Source organism: Fragaria vesca, linkage group LG3, assembly GCF_000184155.1.
Source record: "Fragaria vesca subsp. vesca linkage group LG3, FraVesHawaii_1.0, whole genome shotgun sequence".
Lineage (NCBI taxonomy): Eukaryota > Viridiplantae > Streptophyta > Magnoliopsida > Rosales > Rosaceae > Fragaria > Fragaria vesca.
In genome coordinates, this window is record NC_020493.1 from 12455282 (window position 1) to 12478464 (window position 23183).

General features: G+C 37.6%; 4 protein-coding genes and 1 pseudogene across 5 annotated transcripts in view; 1 reads left to right on the forward strand and 4 right to left on the reverse strand.

Annotated features, from left to right (window-relative positions):
- The window catches only part of LOC101295793 (disease resistance protein At4g27190-like), a 9325-nt gene extending 6189 nt beyond the window's left edge, over positions 1 to 3136 (forward strand). Inside the window, exons 2-3 of the mRNA XM_004295688.1 lie at positions 1052 to 1678; positions 1771 to 3136. Coding sequence (XP_004295736.1) covers positions 1052 to 1678; positions 1771 to 3136 — 1993 coding nt within the window. The remainder of the gene's footprint in view (positions 1 to 1051; positions 1679 to 1770) is intronic.
- Positions 3137 to 4487: 1351 nt separating this feature from the next.
- Positions 4488 to 5879, reverse strand: LOC101300035 (acyl-coenzyme A thioesterase 13-like). Its single transcript, XM_004294227.1, has 3 exons — positions 5688 to 5879; positions 4842 to 4982; positions 4488 to 4628 (listed from the first exon to the last, which is right to left on the reverse strand). Exons 1-3 carry the CDS (start codon positions 5877 to 5879, stop codon positions 4488 to 4490), a joined length of 474 nt encoding a protein of 157 aa, XP_004294275.1.
- Positions 5880 to 7306: 1427 nt separating this feature from the next.
- Positions 7307 to 8327, reverse strand: LOC101302337 (acyl-coenzyme A thioesterase 13-like). Its single transcript, XM_004294234.1, has 3 exons — positions 8122 to 8327; positions 7821 to 7961; positions 7307 to 7519 (listed from the first exon to the last, which is right to left on the reverse strand). The coding sequence occupies exons 1-3, from the start codon at positions 8311 to 8313 to the stop codon at positions 7373 to 7375; spliced, it is 480 nt and encodes a 159-aa protein (XP_004294282.1). The 5' UTR covers positions 8314 to 8327; the 3' UTR covers positions 7307 to 7372.
- Positions 8328 to 9466: 1139 nt separating this feature from the next.
- On the reverse strand, positions 9467 to 10712 carry LOC101299167 (acyl-coenzyme A thioesterase 13-like). The gene is made up of 3 exons (XM_004294224.1): positions 10485 to 10712; positions 10231 to 10371; positions 9467 to 9838 (listed from the first exon to the last, which is right to left on the reverse strand). The coding sequence occupies exons 1-3, from the start codon at positions 10677 to 10679 to the stop codon at positions 9695 to 9697; spliced, it is 480 nt and encodes a 159-aa protein (XP_004294272.1). The 5' UTR covers positions 10680 to 10712; the 3' UTR covers positions 9467 to 9694.
- A 1523-nt stretch (positions 10713 to 12235) lies between these two features.
- Positions 12236 to 15205, reverse strand: LOC101296081 (annotated as a pseudogene). Its single transcript, XR_184377.1, has 4 exons — positions 14888 to 15205; positions 13780 to 14268; positions 13258 to 13681; positions 12236 to 13114 (listed from the first exon to the last, which is right to left on the reverse strand). The product of XR_184377.1 is annotated as a cytochrome P450 716B2-like (transcript).
- Between the last annotated feature and the right edge of the window lie 7978 nt (positions 15206 to 23183).

The following is a 23183-nucleotide window of genomic DNA, read 5'->3' on the forward strand; positions in this document are numbered from 1 at the left end:
CGGGATACATCAGAACTCAGCTATCCCCAGCTGTTTCTTTCATGAACACTTCCGGGGTTGCTGCACTACCAACTGATCTCATGGTATGCATAATGCAATGAGTTTTTGAGAAGAGGGTTTGTTCAGCTCTAAGGTTTATAATCACAAGAGGAAGACTTAGAGACTAATGAACAATGCAAATGAAAAACCAAAACCCAACAATAATGCAATGACTTTGTGAGAGAAGGTTTTGTTCAGCTCTAAGGTTTATAATCACAAAATGACGACTTAGAGACTAATGAACAAAGCAAAGGAAAACCAAAACCCAACAATGCAAATGTAAAAACTACATTTTGACAACCATTGAGCAAAGGCAGCCTTGCTCAATATATATAGGCTGATGGAGTGCTCTAACAAGAGAGAGACACAAGCCAAAGAGGTGCCACAAGAGGGCAGGCACAAGGGCCAAAGCAAGGAAAGGGTTTTGGACTTTTGTCCTTGGCCAAACTCATAAAGTGAGAGGACATATGCAGCTGTCCATGGCCAAGAGAAAAGACAAACAAAACTATCCTAAACAATGTTTGATTTAAAAGCAAGAGACAAAGGTTTTGCAAACTTTTTCCCAAAAGCATAATACCATAATGGTTTAGCAAACCACTTTTCTCTGATATCAAACAAAGACAGCTACAAATATTGGTTTGTGTATCACAAACACAGCAAACCACAGCTGGAGCCTAAAAGCTAAAACATGGGTCACGGGTTGAAATAAAGGCATCAAACCCTAGACTAATTTATGGAACAAGGGTAAAGAAACTTAAATATAAAACAACTAAACAAAAGATAAAAAAAAACTGGAAACCCAGATTTTTAGAATGGCAAGTGATACTGCTATCCTCTATGAAAAATCTTGAAATGCACATGCATGATTTTACCTGAGTTCCATGAGATCATGTTGGTTCTTCTACTTCTTCAACTTGTTCTTCAGATGTGCAAGACCAATCTCCCAATTGCTTTAGGCTTCATAGATTGTGTTTTGTTCTATATAAAGATTGCCAACAACCCTATACCTTCAACTAATCACGCGGAGATTGAATGTTTGTCATTCCATGGAGAGCCAAGCAAACATTCAACTCAATATCTTGTCAGAAGAAGATGCTTGGAACCTGTTTGTGAAGAAAACGAGAAAGTCTATTGATGAGTCAACAAAGTTCTATGATGTAGCAAGGACAGTGGCAAGAGAATGTGCTGGTATTCCAGTTGCATTGATAGCAGTTGCGAGGGCGCTTAAAGATAAAGGTTTTGAAGAATGGAAAGAAGCAGCTCGACGTCTTCAGATGTCTCAACATGCGAACGTTGATGATGATGAGAGAGATGTGTATGAATGTATAAAGTTATGTTATGATTACTTGGACTGCAATGATGCCAAGTCTTGCTTCTTGCTTTGCTGCTTATTCCCCGAAGATTATGATATCCAAAGTGAAGAACTGATGAAGTTTGGATTCGGAATAGGATTGTTTCGACATGTCAACAGCACAATAGAAGATGCAAGAGTCATAGCAAATTCAGTGATGAAATACCTTAATGCTTCTTGTTTGCTTTTGGATGGTATAATGGATGGATGTGGCCGGTGGATGCAGACGAGGGCTTCTCAGCAATCTCACTTATGGAGAACGACATTTGCAAGCTTCCTCAAGAATTGGTATGCTCAAAACTCCTTTTATTATCATTAAAAGGGAATAGTTACTTAGAAGAGATCCCAGAGTCATTTTTTCAATGTCTGAATGCATTAAGGGTCCTAGATCTTAGAGGTACTAGTATTTCAGTACTTCCTCTATCATTCAGTCTCCTAACCAACCTCCAAGCTTTGTATTTGGATTATTGCAACAAGAGAAGAATTGACATATCTATACTAGGGCATCTGAAGAAACTTGAGATTCTTAGTATGACAGACTGTCATATTAAGGAATTCCCCAAAGAAATAGGAAATATGACCAATTTAAGGATGTTTAAGTTCAGCAGTAGATTTGGTATTAAGAGAATTCCATCTCATGTGATATCAAGGTTGGAAAAATTAGAAGAACTTTACTTGCAATGTAAGTTTGGGGACTGGGGTAGAAAAGTTGGAGGACGCTATTCCTCTTCTTTCGGTAAGAATGCTGAGTTTCATGAGGTAACTGGCTTGTCACGTTTGAATTTGCTGGAGGTCCCCCTATCTGATGCACAGTGCTTGCCTCAAACTGTTAAGTTTGCTCCAAACTGGGTATCTTTTGTTATATTTATAGACAAGTCAGCTGGATGGCCCATGCCATCCAGTTTGGAACATGACTTTCCTCATCTTTGTTCAAGAGCATTGAGTCTTAACACTGCCATCAATACCTTACCAGATTGGTTTAACAAAGTGGTGACAGAGAAAGCAGAGAAACTAGACTATGTAGAGTGCAGAGGCTTAAACAACATTATTGAGGAGTATGACCATGGGAGATTACATGCATTGAAGTATCTCGGATTATATGGGAGCCATGAGAACATGAAAGAGCTGATGAACACAAGAACAAGGGTTTCAAATAGACCCATGTTCGAGAACTTGGAACAGTTGAATGTGAAAAAGGCAGATTGCCTTGAGGATATGTGTGTTGGTGAATTACAACCTGGTTCTCTGTGCAATCTTAAGTTATTGGTGGTGGCATATTGTCATAAAATTGTGAATGCACTTTTACCACTAAACTTGTTGCAAAGAGTACAAAAGTTGGAAACTCTAGTTTGCCACCATATGAACAGAATGGACTATGTGTTTGAATTTGCAGCGCTGGAACCAGAGCAAGTTATCTTAACAGAGAAGAAAGAGATGAAGCTGCTCGTTCTAGGGGCACTGATAAGCATATGGAAAGATCCTGCTCCATATGCAAACTTTCATAATCTCAAGAGTTTGGAAGTTTATGAATGCACAAAACTGAGAAGTCTCTTCACATTGGATGTAGCTGAATGTCTTCTGCAATTGGAAGACCTATCGGTTGGGAGCTGTAGTGGCTTGGATAGAGTTATTGAAGCAAGCAACGAAATAGAGAACAAAAATATTGTTCTTCCAAAACTCAAGGACCTACTCTTGAAAGATCTTCCAGAGCTCACAATGTTTTGCGTAGTACAACTGGAAGTGTAATTATTGAAATCCAGTGCCCTTCATTGGAACACTTGTACTTGAAGGAGTGCCCCCAATTCTCAACCTCTGCTTGGGATTTCCACAGCAAGAAAGAAGTCCAAGTCAATGACGAACATCACTTTACTAAGTGGTAGTGAACAGGATCATATGTTATTAAAACTTCATTTGCTTTTCTTTTTTAAACAGCCATGGCCATCCATGTTAAGATTGATGATGGCTGGACTTCTTTTTATATCTATGTTAGAGTTCTAGGAATAATATAAAGAACAAGGGAAAGGAATTCTGAATTGTACTTGATCTTATTACAGTACAGAGTGAAAAAGAATTCAAAAACAGGTCCTGGTGAATTTGTGTTTCATTTTATGTTCATTTAATTCAGGATCAAGCTTGTTTTTTGGTTTTCCCTACGGGCATTGTCACTTTAGGATGTAAAATTTAGAATTAAATTCAGTTTACCCCTTTGTGGTTTGGGGCTTGTGGTTTGGGGGTGACTTCATGTTAGTCCCTACACTTTTAATTTCATCAGTTTACCCCTAAACTCTTCAATTTCTGTCTGCCGTGCCCAAATTCTCATATTTCGTTTGAATTAACCGTTAATTCTTGATACGGGCCCCACAGTTAAGGTTAAAACTGACAGTCAATTCAAACGGAATATGAGAATTTGGGCACGGTAGACAAAAATTGAAGAGTTCAGGGGTAAACTGATGAAATTAAAAGTGTATGGACTAACATGAAGTCACCCCCAAACCTCATGAGGGTAAACTAAATTTAATTCTAAAATTTATTACCTTCTGCCTTAATGTTCGATTGGAAAGCTGCATTTACTTGATCAATGTTGGTTTCTAAAAGTTCTGGTTTTTTGCTGGTTTTGAGTTGTCTAGGTTTATTCTGAGGACTTCTCGTCCTCTTGTGTACTTTGATCTTTTTCTAACAAAATTTCTGTTTATTCTAAGAAGGAAAAGCAAAAGGCTTCTTGTTCACATATAATGTAACTAGTCTTGATCCATATTTCTTATGAAACCTAGGATCCAGTACTTTGTAACATAAGAGACTTGATTCCATTACTCACCAAAGAAGATGCACTTAATTAAACTTGATGTCAAACAAGTACCCAATAAGGCCTAATTTCTCATCAAGATTGAACATCTTTATTTGTCAAAAGATTCAAAATCACGTAAGTTATCAATTGTTACATGTGCAACTTACATGTATGAACTACTCTAATCAATAGCATATTACATGTACTAGACTAGATAGTGCTAATTATTATCACAGATTGGATTTTGTATAAGTAAATAAATTGAATTGTTATAAGAGGTCAAACTGGATTACCAACCTATACCATAAGGACTCAGAGTTTGGCAGCAGGACGAAACATTGAATGTCGACCTTCAGCAACAACCTCTCCAGTTGCTTTGTTTCTCAGAAGCACTACTACTCCAGAATAACTTCCTCTTTGTCCTAACCTTTTTGAGGTAATCTCTAACTCATCCTGCAATTTGGCATAAACAGAGAAATATGTCACAAGTTTCTTCAAAAATATCTGGTTGGAATGATACAGATCATATCTGGTTGGAATGCTAATTGATTGAAAACCAGATTAAAAGTGACTGTTGGGTACATATTCGAGAAAGCCTGGTAGGCGTGTATGACCAATTCAGCGAATGCTATGTATCACCATATATGTCGGAAAAGGGTTGCTTACATCAAGCTTTGCCTTTGACATGTAGGAGATGGATATGTCTACTGAAACATTCATAGGGAGACCGTTAATATATGCTACAGAAGCACCAACTACATCAACCAGGTTCGCAATTGCACCTTGGGACAAGTGTCCAGCTCTATCCTGCAAACAAAAGAAATAAAGCTCAATTATATCTCTCAAACATGAAATAGTACTAGCTAGGCACTTGGTTCAACTAATCCGATACCTAAGCAAGTTACATGAATGCACCAGTGAGCTTTCTTTAAGTTGTCATGGACTCTTCACTGTGGTCTTTGATTCTTTGTCTCCCCTAAAATACACGACATCATCATATAGAAGAAATCCGACAGTTAAACAAACAATCCTTGCCCCCAAATGAAAATGTAGTCACTTCTCCTTATAACATTTGAGATGGGAAAATTGCCAATGAACAAGCAACCATCTACAATGAGGAATGGCTTCTCAGATAACCAAAACAAAGGATAAAATCAAAGGGGACAAGTATGACCTAGATATAGCTTCATGGTAAAAAAATACATCTACATATTCATGACAAAACGCATTGCTACCAGCCAGAAACTAAAGAGCAGCAGTATTGGTAGCATACACACAACAGTTGCACAATCCTATCCGCAAACCAAGAGCTACATTTCATGAAATTAGAAATAAGAACCAATTCAGGGTTTAGGGTTTAGAGCTAATCTAAAAGATGGTCATATGATACCGCTTCAAGTATTTGAATTTGAAACTAAAGAACCCTGTTACAATATTACAGAACCAATATTGGTGTTCTTAGAAATATATAAAAAATTGGAGTGATGGATTTAAGAGTTGAGCAGTACTCACGGTGAGGCGGGGAGGGACCTTGAGAGTACAGACGACGAGTCCCGGTTCGGCCCAGTCGACCCGGATGCCTCTAAGAGAGAAGATATCGTATATGCTCGCCTCGCCGGGCCGCTGAGCCGGAACCACGACTCTCGACACGGCCTCTGACTCGTCCTGACTCAGCTCCAGACACTCCATCACCTTCTTCTCCATTTTCACTTTCTTGTCTTCTCCAACCGAACACATCTCAAGAATCACTTTCCACAAGTCCCTTACTAACTACCAACTAACAACCCAAGGCCCTACACTTCCAATGCGGCAATGCCATTGGCCGTTTCTTGTACTTCTTTTTCTTGCGGAGGTACCCTTAGTTTGACCAATTTACACTTGTACGGTAATTTTGTTTTTTAGACCAGTTTTCTTTTACGGTTCATATGCTACGTGTAGATACACGTTGTGTCTCCTTTTTAGTCTACTGATCGCTGAGTCTTTTTCCAGTAACATTCATGTTTTGAATATTCGAGAATCAACCAGTCGTGAGTGAAAATCATGAGTTTGAACAAGTTGTAGTGTCTGTTTGAAGTTGTTTCAATGTTAGATTACATTACTAGGAACTTTGCTTTTGGTCTGTGTTAGATCATGTTGAACTTGATATTTCTGTCCAATTTACTAGGCTTGGTTTGAAGAGCAACAAAACCAAAATGGAGAATGCAATTAACGGTTTGGACAAACTGTGACAACGGAATGAATCTTCAAGCATGAAAAGCAAGTTATGTCGAGCTATGCAGATTCTTAGATAAAATATTAGTCACTCCTTATACTTTGAGGGTTTCGACAATTTAGTCCTCGAGATTTTAATTTCAACCTATCACTCCTTGTATTTTTCAATCTCACACAATTGGGCCCATTGCTCACATCTCCTTCTAAATTTAACATTAATTGGGTGATGTAGCAAGCTGATCTTCATCTCCAATCTCAATCTGCAGCTCGAAGTGATCCAAGTACAATATTAACAACCTTCAATAAGGTACAGAAGAACACATATCCTTTTCAAGTCACCTAATTTATGTCCAATCTGAAACCGAGTATTTTTAGAAATGGACCCAATTGTGTGAAATTTGATAGTACAAGGAGTGATCGGTTGAAATTGAAACCTCAAAAACTAAACTGTTAAGGCACTCGCTCAAACTCAAAGTATAAGGAGTGACTAATATTTTGTCCTAGATACTTTGAACTGGTTTCTGTGCAACACTAATCGGAAAAGAAAGTTTGTCTTCAACTTATTAGGTTAGTCGAAACAGATGCAGAACTTTCAATAATTCAAAATTCTAAACATGAATTGTTGCCAAGAAACAAGACAGTACCGTACGAATTTTTCATTATCTTGAGCTGAAAGATCAGCTGATCAGGTCAAATTTGCAATGCTTGAAGTTTTATCTATACATCCGACTTCAAAAGAAGCTTTTATAACAGAATCCTGATACAACTTTAATAGTAGTCTACAATGTTACTAACTACAAATATCGCATACCATATTAGTTGGTAAACCAGTTCGCTGCATATAGGATGGTTAATATTGGAGATCTGAACCGGAGTAATCTATACCATATCAGGTAAAAGAACACAGTAGATTCTATATGATATTACATATATAAGCTGTTGAACTGGAGTACCAACCTGTTCTCCTTCATATATGTGGCAAGGTCTCAAAGTTTGGAAGCAGAGTCTAAACAAAACATGGAATGTCGACCTTCAGCAATGACATCCCCGGTTGCTTTGTTTCTCAGGAGCACCAATATCCCTGTGTAACCCCCCTTTTGTCCTAATCTTTTGGAGGTGATCTCTACCTCATCCTGCAATTTGACATTAAGAGATATCAGATGTTTTAGTTTAGCATATCAGATACATTTGGAATGATACAGATCATATGCCTCGGCTGTTCAGACACAAAACTATAATAGCCTCATAGCATAACAGAACTCTTACACAAAGAGATATCAGATGTGACGACATACAAGGGAATGACTCAAGCTTACCAACCAAAGTCAGAAAATGAGAAATTCGATTTAGGGAACATATAGGACGTTTTCTCTACATGTATGACCTAACCATTCAGAGTGTTACGGACCATGGTGTCAAAGAAAGGTTGCTTACATCAAGCTTTGCCGTTGACATGTACGAGATGGATATATCTGCCGACACATTCCTTATGAGACCACCAGTATAAGTTACATATGATCCAACAATATCAACCAGGTTTGCAATTGCCCCGTTGGACAGATTTCCAGCTCTATCCTAGTAAACAAAAGAAACACAGTTCAACATTTCAGATATCAGACTCGTCTTTCCTCTATCAGAAAAGAAACATATTAATCTTGCAATACATATACAAACTGTACTGTATTCAAGTTCTCAAACTGAAAAAGAATTGAGATATGAGTATATGACTACTCACAGTGAGACGGGGAGGAACCTTGAAAGTACAGACAACCAGTCCAGGTTCGGCCTGGTCGACTCGGATGCCTCTGATAGCAAAATTCTCATAGAAGCTCGCCTCACCAGGTCTCTGGGGAGGAATGACGATTCGCAACACGGTGTCTGACTCGGGCAGGCTCAGCTCCACACATTCATTCTCCTTCTTTTCCATACTGGCTTTCTGGTCTTCTCCTCCGTTAGGCTCCCTCTCTTAAAAATAACACTTCTTTCCCGAACGTGGTCATTTGAATACTGGAATAAAGGATTGTTTATCTTTTGTTCAGACAACAGATGCATAAACAAAGATTCGATGCTTTAGTCAAAGTAAACTAATGCTGAACCATTATTCTACAATTTTGCATCTCCAGTCTTTTCTTTTCCACTTTGGTTAGAGCTCATATCCACCAACTTTTTGGTGTAATAATATTTTTCTCTGGAATGATAAACGAGGTCTCGAATTCACATAACTATTCTTAAGATTAAGGAAAAGAAACAAAAGCAAAACAGTAAGTTATGAAACAGGATTCTGCCAGTGAATCAGGCTGGAACTGAGGATAGCACTTGCACAAATAGAACCAAGGTAGATGGAAAAATCATTATGAAACTGTATCTCTTATCCTGGGAGTGTATAACAGTACAAGTTATTGAAGCAACATAAAGCAAACAAAACGATCCCTTCCTATTATCTGATGAATGAAACAATAGTTAGATTTCCCTTATGTATAGATTGCGACCTGAGGCTCGTAAACAGCTGATATCATTACATATATGCAGCCATAAGAAAAAAAAAAACAATTATAGAGAAATCATTCTTCACCCTAGCAACAGATAATTCAGATTAACAATTATAGAGAAATCTTCAGCATAATCTGATCCAAACTCGATTGCTTATCCTTGTTTTCCAGTATCTCAGAACCATCAGGGTCAACCACAAGCGTCTACTGCTTGGAGCCTTGGAGCTTTTCATCACTTCAAGGCAGCCTTTATACAGAGCCTAAATCAACTTTAATAGTAATCTATAAAGCTCCTAACGGTAGATATTGCATAACATCCAAAATTACTCCATCGTCAAAATGATACACAGCCCTGTAATAAAATTCACATGCTAGAGATCGAAAGATACTGGAAATGGAGACAAACTTGTAGTCTACAAAATGCACTGCGGATTGATTTTGTAAAATTATATGGCGTAATGATTATATACCATGTGTGGAATAAAAATAAAACAGTTTTTGTAAATTGAATTATTTTAAGTCCTTACATGACTCCTGAACTACTATGTCAAGTTTGATACCGAGAGCAAGAGGTCACCCAATAAAGGTTTGGAAATAAGCATTGAAGATTGAGGAGAACTTAAGAGGCAGGAAATATACAATACTGGGGCAAGAAAGTAGAGCAGATATACATTGTTTTACTAGACTTTTATTGCCAAAGATTCTGAAAATTTAGTTCATCAAGGAACAGTAAAATACTACAAGATGAGATCCGACCTATTCATCCAGGAGTTCCCTCTAGGTATAGTTTATATTTACAAGTCAAAAAGTGAAAATGACTTAGAGTTTGCTAGGATGTCTACCGAACAAGGAATGCCGACCTTCTGCAATAACCTCCCCAGTTGCTTTATTTCTCATAAGCACTAACGTTCCAGAATAACCTCCTCTTTTTCCCAAGACCTTTGAGCTGATCTCTAAATCATCCTGCAATTCAGCAAAAGAGAGCACACATTATAGATAAAAACGTAAAATTCCAAATCGCATACCTCAGATCGTGACAACCAAACTAGTCTTTCTTCCAATGCTGAATGAATAGAAATGATCACAAAATATTGTTGGGAATTGATCATCATTCTAGTACATGTTATGCAAATAAAAAGTGGTAAAAGCCACCATTTCTAAAAAATCGAAAACAGAGTTAAAGAGGCAAAGTCGATTATAAACTAGACAAGTAGCTTCGATTCAAGTAGAAACATTCCCAGCAGCATCGTTTCAATAAATCTATCAAAGTTCACCCATACATATATGCAAAACTACACAATTTCAGAGAGAGATGGGTATATTAAACAGTTTAATATACCCATCTCTCTGCTTACATTAAGTTTGGCGGTGGACATAAAAGAAATGGACATGTCAACTGAAACACTCATAGGCAATCCCTCAACATGAACTACAGCACCACCAACTTCATCCACAAGATTTGCAATTGCACCATTTGCCAACTTGCCACTTCTATCCTGCAAACAATCACAAAATTCCACACATTCAGCCAACAACTTTCATCAATCTCAAGCTAAAGAACCAATTTTTGATGCTCTCTCACTGCATCAAATCGATTTGGGGGACTTACGGTGAGGCGGGGAGGAACCTTGAAGCTACAGACGACGAGTCCGGGTTCAACCCGGTCGACCCGTATTCCTTTGAGAGCGAAATCCTCGTAGAAGCTGAACCCGGAGCCGACTCGGTGAGCTGGAACGGCGAGTCGCGTCACGAGGTTGGACTCCTCCTCGCTTATTAGCTCCAGCGACTTCTTCGCCTTCTCCATATTTGGCTTTGCCAACAAAACAAAAAGTTTGTTTCTTTTTGTCAATATAAAAAAGACATTGAGGAAACAAAAATGTAAAAAACAAAGCGACGAAACAAAAGGGCGAGAGAGCATAAAGAAAAACTGTGTAGTATTCTCCAGGACATCTGAAGATGATGGGCAGCACAAGTGGTATGGTTTATGGTCTTCCCTCTACTACTCGTGTTGTTTCCGTCCCCAATTTCATGGCCTTGTTTCATTCTAAACCCTCAAAGCCAAGCAACTCTAGAGAAACCCATCCAGAAAATCATAATGTTGAGGATGCCCTGAAGGTGTTCGACGAAATGCTTCAGAGACGTCCTCTGCCGTCTGTTGTCCGTTTCAATCAGGTATTGGCTCCACTTGTCAAACTCAAGCACTATCCAACAGTCCTCTCTTTGAATTCACAAATGCTTCTCTCTGGAATTCGTCCTAATCACTATACTCTGGCCATTGTCATCAACTGCTACTGTCGTTTGAACCGAATGGACTATGCCTTGTCTGTCTTGGCCCACTTCTTCAAATTGGGTCTTCAACCAAATGTCACCACCTTCAACACTCTCATCAACGGCTTTGTTCTCCGAAATCGAGTGGCTGATGCAGCAAGAGTTTTCAGCAAAATGGTGGTGGGAGGTCACTGCCAGCCGGATGTAGTTACTTTCAATACACTAATCAAGGGCTTTTGCGTGGTTGGAAACAACACTGCAGCTATTCAATTACTTGGCAAAATGGAAGAATATGGATGCAAGCCTGACATAGTGACCTTTACCACCATCATCGACAGTCTGGGCAAAGATACACTGGTTGACCAAGCATTGAACCTCTTCTCAGAAATGGTTGGTAGAGGTATTGCTCCCAACGTTGTTACTTACACATCTTTGATTCAAGGAGTTTGCAATCTAGGCCACTGGAAAGAAGCTACGAGGTTGTTGTATGAAATGGCCAATCAAGGTATCTTTCCAAATGTATTCACCTTCAATATCCTGGTTGATGCGCTCTGTAAGGAGGGGAAGGTTGCGCAAGCCAAAACTGTGATTCAGATTATGATTCAAAGAGGAATTGAACCTAACACGATTACATACAGTTCCCTTATGGACGGTCACTGTTTGCAAGGAGAGATGGACAAGGCAAAACAAGTTTTTGATCTAATCGTCAGCAAGGGCTTCTCTGTTGATGTTCATAGCTGTAGCATACTGGTTAACGGATATTGTAAGGGTAAAAAGATTGATCAGGCTTACAAGATTTTCAAGGAAATGCCTCGTAAGGGAATTGTTCCTGATACCATTACCTATAGCAGTCATATTGATGGTTTTTGTAAAGCTGGGAGACTACAAGAAGCAGAAAAGTTGTTCTCTGAAATGCAAGCTTCTGGCCAACTTCCAAATGTTCAAACTTACGCTGTATTACTAAATGGCCTGTGTAGCAACCAACAGCTTTCCATGGCAATAGATTTGCTTAGAGAGATGGAAGCCACCATGGTGCAACTTGATATTGTAGTTTACAATACTATCATTGAAGGTTTGTGCAAAGCTGGGAAATTGGATTCTGCAATGGATCTCTTCTCTGGTTTGTCATCAAAAGGAGTCAAGCCTGATGTGAGGACATACAATATAATGATGCATGGATTTTGTAAAAGGGGCTTATTAAGTGAAGCAGAAAAGTTGCTGAGAGGAATGGGAGAGAAAGGCTGCTCTCCGGATGTTTGGACCTATAACATCATTATCAGAGGGTTGTTAAACAACAATGAGGCATCAAGGGCTGTGATACTTATTCAAGAAATGGGGGAGTGCGGTTTCTCTGCAGATGCAAGGACTATGGAATTGATAGCTTGTTTATTGTGTAAGGATATAGTAGATCCCGCTTTGTTGTCGCTATCAAAAGTTCCCTGATAAAATTGATTTGATTGTGGAAAAGAACAAACGATGTGGATCAGTTACATCTTTTGGTGATGAAAGAGGCGGATGGGAAGTCCCTTGGCGGAGGGCAACAACAATGGTTTCTCGTCAGGAATAAACTTCTCCCACTTGAACCTTGTGACCAACTGGTGCATGAACACAAATATCACTACCCGAGCGTACTGATTCCCTGGACACATTCTAGGTCCTCCACCAAATGGAACAAATGTGTAAGGTGCTGGTCCCTTTCCTTCGAATCTTGACGAGTCAAACTTCTCCGGCTCAGGGAAACAATCGGCGCTCTTGTGTGTCCAGTTTGCACTCCAAAAAACAACTTCCACCCTTTTGGAATGGTGAAACCATGGTAAACAAAATCTGTTAAAGCTTCCCTGAAGTTTCCTTGAACAGGTGGTGTCATCCTTGTCACTTCTTGAGCTACATTCCACGAGTATTTCATCTTCTGAAGGTCTTCCCATTTCAACGGCTTCCCAATGGTTTTTGAATTTACAATCTCCGTTTGCTCTGTTTTCATTTACACCGGGAAAATAGTTATCAACACTAAAAAATTATGGTCATCTATAATCAATTATACGACTCCATATGCTTAAGGGAGAGCATTGTAGTTTAAAATTAACTCGATCATATATGAAACACTACGAGCATACCTTTGTAAACTGCGTCATAGATACGAGGAAAGTCGGCAAGATACTTGACAATAAAAGTCAGTGCAGCACTAACTGTGTCGAATCCAGTAACCAACATACCAAGAATCTTAACGGCGATTTCGGATTCCTTCTGATATGATCCATCTTCATCCCAGGTCAAGAGCATTTGTGATAACATGTCCTGTGTGGGGGATGCATTGCCCTCTGCTACGTCGACCTTCCTCTGCTTGATCATCTTGTACAAATCCTTCCTGATCAAGTTGACGGCCCCGATGGCTTTATTAAGCGGAGTTCCTGGCAAGTCGATGGGCAACGATATGGTTCCGGTGCGGCATTCACTAAACTGAACGGTTTCCTGAGTTTTTCGACGTCTGCTTGATCTTCAGGGCTAACGAACAAGCGTGCAGCAAGCTTGAAGGTGTGGCTGTAAATGACATGTACGTAGAATAATACTTAGAGAATTTGATAAGGATACTATAGTTAGAGTTACACATTAATTCATATATCTGATCATGGACTTACTTCTGAGCGAGTTCAAAGGCATGAACTTGGTTTTGGTTTTCCCAGCTATCTGCAAAGTGAGATTGGGTGCACTGGTTAATGACTCCGAAGTACCGTTGCAGAGCGTCGAGCTTCAAGAAATTGGGTAGCATCCTTTTCATCTTGTTGCCTTGTTGGACTCCTCTGCGGCGGAGGTTTCGGTAGAAGAAGGGAAGATCTTGTTGACACAGATGGGAAACCAGGCTCGGACAAGCTTGTTCTCATTGGAGAAGGCAGTTCTCTCCCCGATCAAGGAGGTCTTGAAGACTTGGGAGGAGTGCATGCATGCTCACCCTGTCTAAGATGAACTTCTCGGGGTGGCCTTTCTGACCCGAAGAGAAGAACTCGTAGGTCTCTCTCCGATCACAGGGTAGCCGACGTTACCCGGGGGCAGGTTGTTGCCGACTTGCCGGTGAACTGGGATCTGTGCCTGTAGAAGAGCAGCAAGAGTGCCAGAAACGAAACAAAACCCTGAGAGGGGGCTTAACTTGATCAATTAACATGAACGCCTCCATTTAAAATTAAACTTAATTTGAACACAATGCCTCGACAAGCAAGTTAACTTGTTCCTAGTTATTGAGAAATTTCTTCAACGACACCAAGTATATTCAATAGTTTTTCATTTTTTTCTGGTAGAGATTTGAGAAGATTCTCCTCTAGAGTTGCTTCACCCTCTCAAAGGACCTGTCATCTCATTTTGGGTATATGTACGAAGACCGATGGTTCATTTTCCAAATCACCTCAACAAAACTTAGTTTGATGATTAGATTCCACCAAACTAGAATCTTTATTATTCAATTCAACCATAATGTTATTGTGCTTTCCAAGTTGAGCATCATTCGAAACCAAAATTGCATTAGAATCGTCTCATTTGTCTCTAGAGGAGTCTGCAACAATCTTTTCTATATGATTCTAGTTGAAAAGACTTAAAAAGAGTTAGACAAAGATAAACAATAAGCAACTCTTAATTTCAAGAACGAATTATATTTTAACAAATCAATGATGCTTTGCCTTCAAGGAGTTGCAATTTGAGACTGGAGGCACTAGCATTGGATTTCTGGGAAAAATGGCGAGCCAAGCAGTCCCAAACCTCTTTAGAGGTGTCATAACCAACAGTAAGATCAGAAACGCTGTCGGTCAACGAGGTAATCATGATATTGAAGATCTGTTGATCTGTGGTGAACCATTTGACATACTCGGGATTGGGAATGGTCTTGGCTGGAACAGTTTCAGTTGCAGTGGTCTCGGTGGTGAGGGAGGGCGCAGGGATGGAGCCGTCAACATAGCCCCAAAGGCCTGCACCATTGAGGTATGAACGAATTTGACGAGTCCATTTAAGATAATTGGTTTCAGATAATTTGATGAATTGGGATGTGTTTTGAGAAGGGTTTGTTGGGTTGGCAGCCATTGGAGAACGAGAGAAAAGGAGAGAAGAGAAAGGCTGGAAGAAGACACGGAAAAAGGAATGAAGAGGAAGGAAAAGGTAAGGACCTAGACCTAGGCTGATACCATGTAAAAGAATGAATTTCTGCTTAATTTCATTCTGTGTGATTGATACATATATATAGATACAACTGATATACAACTATGGTAATAATCTACAGTAATAACAATTGCATATAATTAGAAAAGGGAATCAGAATCACTCTTGATTTGAGGAGAAGAGTGATTCTGAGAGATTGTGCTAACAGTTCTTAATTTTTTCATTGGTTTATCCACGTTATGTCTGGAAATGCTACGTGATAAACTTGTTGTAATTGTTGATTTCTATGCTAATTGTGGTTGTCCTTTCTGAAGTTGACTTCAATTTTGTGCAGTTCGGCGAGTTGGAATTTCCATGAAAATCTATGCAAACTGAATTAAAATTCTGGCGAGGATTTTTTATTTTTTATTTTTTCTAAATCCATACTTATCACTCTATTTCATATATAGTAACTCTCTAGCCATATCATCTATGTCTCAATGGTAGATACTTCAGACTATTTTGTCAAAGAGGAAATTTTCAAATGGTGTCTCAAGTTAAGTCCAATCATTATTTTGACATCTTAATTTTAAAAACTATGATAATGGTACCTCAACACTTAAACCCAATCTAACATTAGTTCCTTTCGTGATTGACACCGTTAAGTTGGACTTTGTCCATGGGCAAAATTGTCTCTTCATGTTTTCCCTCCATAAACTTTATCAGTTGAATTAGAGTTTCTCAACCTGAAGATATCAACTATGAATGTGAGTCCAATTACCTAGTTATCTTTGATTGTTCTATTAAGTATATATGTTTCATGAATTATGTTGCACAGACACTTCACACCCCTGGAGTGTCGGAGTGTTCGACATGCCTCCGACAAGTGTCTGACACGTCATATGGTGTGTCGAAAAATGTTGACTTTTTCGACATGTCTCGACTCGTTGACCAACATGCCATCTTAGCCTTCGACACGCCACGTCATCAATTATTAATATGTATTTTTTTATTTTTAAAAAAATGAGAGGTTTAGATGGATTATGGAATAATTAAAATGTTTGGATGGATTATGGAATTATTGGAATTTCTTGTCTATTAGGTGTTAGAAGACTGCTATGTTACTGAGTTGTTGCCTAGTTTTTTTACAACCTATATCTATCTATTTGATTCTCTTTAATGTTATTTCAATATGTTTATGCAATGGATTGAATTTAGACAAAAAAGAAAGAAAAAAATATTGAATTTAGAACATGATTTTGGTAATCTAACAAACTTTTTTTTATGTATTAAAAATACATAAATATATTATTTTATTTGTCATGTCCAAGGCGTCTCGGAAACTCAGTTTTTGAGTTATAACATGTCGACGTGTCCGTACAACGTAGTTCATGAACTTTTGTATTTTATACAAAATGTATTTTAATTAATGTTGATTCTTTCTCTCACCGGTGGGTTGCAAAAACTACTTTTAATGATGGATATTAATGGCCAATGATGTATAGAAGTCTCTAATTTTTGTATGCAGTCAGCACATGGCACACCACAAATTCTGATACTGATCGGAAAATAGACATTATTCTAGAGGGAAATGTTTGTGGATGGAAAAGATTTAGGGAGGGAAAACATGAAAATACAATTTTGCCATGGACAAAGTCCAACTTAACGGTGTCAATCACGAAAGGAACTAATGTTAGATTGGGTTTAAGTGTTGAGGTACCATTATCATAGTTTTCAAAATTAAGATGTCAAAATAATAAATGGCTTAACTTAGGACACCATTTGAAAAATTTCCTCTTTGTCAAATTAGCTAACACTACATCAAGATGTGCTCGTCAAAGCATTACATATAAAAGAATGGATTAACAACTATGTGACATGAAGATTAAAGTATACAAGTTTCCCTACGGGTTCCCAAATGAAGTTACTCATGTAGGTATAGCAGTTCATCATCAGATATTCAGATTCACGATCATTACTAAGATTATGCATCAACAATTGTTAATTTCTGATGTTCAAATAGTTGACAAAAGTCAAAACTTTTTTTTTATGAGAAAATTAAATATTAAATAGAGGTGTCTCCAGCGCACCTAAGGTTTACAGAATCAAAATACAAAGCAAGAACAGCTTCCGGTGGAACACACTTCTCCCAAAAACATACATTGTCGAGTCTGTGGCCGAGATTTGCAACAACATTAGCTACAAAGTTGGTCTCTCTAAATATGTGCTTGAAACTGATGAAATCAAAGGAGTTACTCATGCTTATGATGTCTTGTACTAGCTGGAGGATCCTCCAAGGTGTAACCGATGTACATTAATAGCATCTATAACAAGTTTAGAGTCTCCTTCCACCTCTATTCTGGAAAAACCTCTTTCCTTAGAGCAGATAAGGCTATTCCGAAGCGAAATGGCTTCTGCAGCTGGTATAGTACACATTCCAAGAGTTGAACTCTAGCTAACAATAATTTGTAGAGCATATAACAATATAACATGATACAAAAAATGAGGTCCGGACATATCACTTCTTTATTTAAGTTTTTACATCATATAGTTAGATGAGATTCTGATCTCTAAACGATTTTTTCATTGTTGTGGAAACAATCTACATGAAAAAAAATTATAGATAAAATATAACTATGAAGTGAGAACATCGTACCCAATTATAATGATCTTTTACGATTAATACTCAATACCTAACATGAAAGATGATACTTGTTTTTTTAGTCAGTTTATTTTTCTCCAATATCTTCATTTACTTGACAAACTCAAATTAGTAACAGTAATTGGAAGAAGCACATGCACGCGCTATAGTGTCTCACTCAACAGAAGCTACATTACAAAAGGATACCAAAAACCTTGGCAAATTTATATAAAAGAAGAACGTACTGAGATATAAATATGTTGGTCTCACATTTATATGATCATGATGAGAAAAAGGAAGGTCAATACAACATTCGTTTCCATTTCTCATGAACATTCAGTGTGTTTGTTAGGTAGGATAACTCTCACAAGTTATTAATAGGTGAAACACCATGAACATATTGAGCATTTTCAAAGCCAATTAATCTAATTACTTGCCTTTCCAAACTCTATTAATATGTCGATGATATATATATGGGAGTAAAATTTACACTCCTCATTTTACAATTCACACTCTATTTTTCTCTTTTTAGTTAAAATTTTTATAAGAGACAAAACACATGTTATTAAAAATAAAAGTTAATTTACTGAAAAGGAAATAAGTGCGGATTGTAAAATAGAAAGTGTAAATTTCAATTCTTTATATATATGATAACTAACGAGACAAGCTACGGTACTGTGATGTATATCTTACTTTTATTTTACATGTACTTGAACAAAATTTACAATGTTATGAATCATATTACGACATTGAGAACATATTTACCAAATTTATTTACACTATTTACATGAAGTTAAACAAAATTACAACTATGAGAACAATTTGTTCAAAAAGTTGTAAAATGGTTGTACATTTTGTAATTACAATTAATAGAACAAGATTACAAATAATACGACTCATGATTATCACTTTGACTACATATATGTTGTCATATTTGTAAATGTAGGTATCACATACGGGTAGGTACCATAGAGTTTCCCATAACTAAATGTGGTATTGCACTAGGATATGTATGCTCACTCCCCACATAGAATTTTGCGTGATAAGTGGCTGGTTCAGACCCTTAAAAAAAAAAATTAGATGTTGGGAGTCAAAATCGTAATGATAGATTGTCGTAGGGCTGGCATTTTGTCCCGATCCAACCGTACCAACCGAAAAACCAGCCGAACCACCGGAATCGGTTACCGACTTGTCGGTACGGTTGTACCGTACTATACGTAGTACGTGGTACGGTAACGGTATGTAATATTATACAAATACGGTATACCGTACCGTACCGACTTTTTTATAATTTTAAAAATCATCTAATCTTAGCCGTTGATTTCAAGAAGAATGGATCCTAACCGTTGAGATCTAACCTAACACTCAGTCAGTCACTCACTCACTCTCTCCTCTCTGTCACTCGCTCAGGGGCTCGGGGCTCGGACGCTCGCGCTCTCCTTTCGCTCTCAAACAGTCAAACTCTCATCTCTCAATCTCCTAAATCGATTCCTAATTCCCAAATTGATTCCCCACTCCTCACTCACTCACTTAGTCTGTCCTTTGATTCGCTCCTCATCGGCTCATCGCATCCCTCAATCGGTCAATCCCTCATCCGGCTGAATCGAAGCAAATGGGTGGCCAAAGGATTAGGATGAGCAGCAACGTAATTGGTAGGGGCGCAGGTCGTAGGGGAGCGCAAGGTAGGCAAGGGATTGGGGCGCAAGCTAGTGAAGCTAGACAAGGTATGGTTCCTGCCTTCCTCACTTCATGGATAAGTTATTTGGTTGAATATGTTATCTGGTTGTTGGATGTTTGATGTTCTTGGATGTTATTTAGTTCTTAGTTTGAATATGTTATTTCACTTATTTGTTCTTAGATGTTTGATAAGTTCTTAGTAATCGAATTTTAAGTTGGTGATGTGAGTAGGATGATTATGCTTTGAGCAACCATATCTTATGATTTAGACATTCATTTCAGAATCTATTTGCATGTATGGTTAAGCTTGTACTTTAGGCTTGGTATCTGTGTAGTTTCATGCAATTTCATTTAGAATTCATTGCTCAAGTGTTTGAGGCTGGAAACAGAGGTCTATATTAATAAGTCATTCTGAGTTTTGAACACAGCAGCCTTTTTCCTAAAAACTGTACATTTCGGTTCATTATTTGGAATTGGTGTCTGCATGAAACTTGCAGTACACATGTTAAATATCCTTCAAGAATTTGAATCTCCTGAAAATGAGTTTTCTAGATTAAATTATGATTTTTTCAAAGTTAAGGTCTGCATTCAGCAAATCAGTTTTTTGAGTTTTGGAACCAGTCTTATTGTTACTACAAAACTGTACATTTAGGTTGATTACTTGAAGTAGGTTTCTTCATAAAAGTTGTAGCAGACATCCTAAAGATTATTTCAGAATTTGAATCACTTAAAAAGGATTTGTTTAGATTAATATATGACTTTTCAAAGTTGAGAGTCTGCATCAAGAAATTCTGCAATTCAGTTTTCTGAGTTTTCAACCCAGTTGTCTATTTACTAAACACTGTACACTTCGGTTAGGTATTTGGAAGTAGTCTCTTCACAAAGGTTTTAGTAGACATCTTCTAGATCATTTCAGAACTGAAATCTCTTGAAAATGATTTTTGTACATTAAACTATGAATTTATAAAGTTGAGAGTCTGCATTAAGAAATTCTGCAAAATTGTTACCATGTTACTGCATTTTCTTTTTTATTTTGATAGTTTCTTTCATTCAAACTTGTTCAGATTCATCACCAACTGAACATAGACATTCTTAAACTTTTCAAAGTAAACTTACGACACCATTTTCAAACTTTATTTGAGATACTTATGCCTTTTTGGAATCAGCTTTCCGTGTAAGCTTTCCTTCAACATAAAACTGCATCATATTTTGGTTAGTTGTCTAGCACCTCAAATATGAGTCAAATGGCCTGCGATTTTAGGTACTATGTTGTTAAGAGACTTTAAACCCTTTTACTGTTTACTATTTGTCTATTTCAGTTTTTGGAATCAGCTTTCCGTGTAAGCTTTCCTTCAACATAAAACTGCATCATATTTTGGTTAGTTGTCTAGCACCTCAAATATGAGTCAAATGGCCTGCGATTTTAGGTACTATGTTGTTAAGAGACAACCTCTAGAGCAGTGTATGTTCTTAAGCTAGAATGATACCTTTATGTTTAAGCTTTCCTTCAACATAAAACTGCATCATATTTTTGTTAAGACTTTAAACCCTTTTACTGTTTACTATTTGTCTATTTCAGTTTAAACTAATGCTTGTGCCTTGTGAGTTGTGAGTTGTGAGTTGTGACATGTGACTTGTGTTTTGTGGATGTTTAACCCGAAGATTCCCTGTTTCAGGGTGTTGTGCATTTGTTTCAAGGTTTGGTGTTGTCAGTTGTTGATAGTGTGCATTTTAATGATTTTAGAGTTGTAGCTTGTGAGTTCACTGAGTTGTGCTTGTGCATTTGTAATTTGTTTCAGGTTTTGGTCTTTGCCTCTTTGGTCAGTTTGTGGCTTGGTGCATTGCTATTACTCTATTAGGCTTTTATTTCTTTGTCATGTTATTGTCAATACTGTGTTAGTAACTTAGTATTAGAATCATAGAATGTGCAGTTCAGCTGCTTCAGCAGTTGCAGACTTGCAATCTTGCAAACTTGCAGTTAGTCTGTTAGTCATTTAGGCAGTTAGGCTGAATGGCTGATAGGGTGCCTTTGTAAATTGTAACTTTGTTCAGTTTGTTACTTGTGACTTTGTGAGACACTGAGAGTCTGAGACTATGAGACTGAGTTTGTGACTTTGTGGATTTTGTAATTTTGTTATTTGGGTTGGAATTTAACATGTGAAACACAGCAAAATATTTGGTTTCTGCAGTGTTTGAAACTTTGAATCACTAGTTTGCTGTTGTTGCTTCTTTTTTTTTAGTCTGGGCCTATTTTTCATTTAAAAAAGTGACAGATTAAGAGGCCCATTAAAGTTCGGTTTTAGGCCCAACCGTACCAATACCAACCGAAAGTTCGGGATACCGATTTTTTCAGCCGGTATTGGTATCAAAATTTGTCTACCGACATAAGTCGGGACGGTTTACGGTTTGGGACAAAAAAGTCGGTAACCGTACCGGTTCCACCCCTAGATTGTCGTTCCAATCTTTTTGTACACGTCCCCAAAGAATATATAATCGGGTAATCATTTTGTAGTATATAGAAACCAAATCTAAGAAAATGTATCCGTATAGAGAATGTCCATATTTTACACCAATGTATCTGTGATCATTGGTCGACTTCAGTTACAAGCAATAGTGTGATACTCAAGAACAAGTTTAGTGTAAGATAATCAAGAACAATGTAAACTTGTAAAGGGTTAAACTTCCTAAACAAAATCATTTACTCCTCAATGACCCAAAATCATTTACTACATGCCTTACAAGCATGCATTATAATTCTTCACGGGTAATTCACCTCAGTGTAGTCTATCATTTAGCATGGCTCGTAAATAATGTATTAGCACTTGATGTACGTAATTAAGGAAGGGATAGTTGTTGGGTGATAGCATTGAATATTTCAGGATCATGTACGTGCATTTCTAATCTCTTTAAATTCTTCTCTTGTGTACAAAATGGACAAAGTTCATGCATCATTCATTTTAATCTATTTCCACTTTCATGTATATCACATACTTTGAAAGAATTATAGAAGGTGCTACGAATCTTTGTACAACATTGTTTCACTATTAAAGTTTAAGTTTGAGTTTTGATTATGTTTTTACGATCAAAAGAAACAGTGAATAAGTAATATGAAAGAATACTCTCTCGATTCTTGTATTTTTTATAATTTTTAGTATCTAAAATATAACGACAAATTGACAATCGAAACCTTTTTAAGTATTCGGACTTTCAGCTCTCACATTCAATTAACAATTCTGTTGAATTTTAGCTGTATATTTCTTGTAAGGTTAAAAAAATAAAATAAAAATAAAAAATAAAAAACTGACGGCTGCTTTCATAGGATTCTTCTGTGTTTCTGAGAGAGATCCTCCATCTCAATGTGTGCATAATTTAATACCCAAACAGGTAGAGAAAAACTAAATGAAACTTCCCAAAATAACATTTGTTTTGTAAGTGGGTCGGGTCATGGATACCATAAAAATCCCCCAATTTGGGGGTTTATCCGGGGTTTCCATTTCCATCGCTTTCCCAAAACTCACTCTCACTCTCACTCTCACTCCTTCACTTCCTTCTTGGCTTTCTTCTATCATGCACACCACCACCGCCCTATAACCACCACCGCCAGCC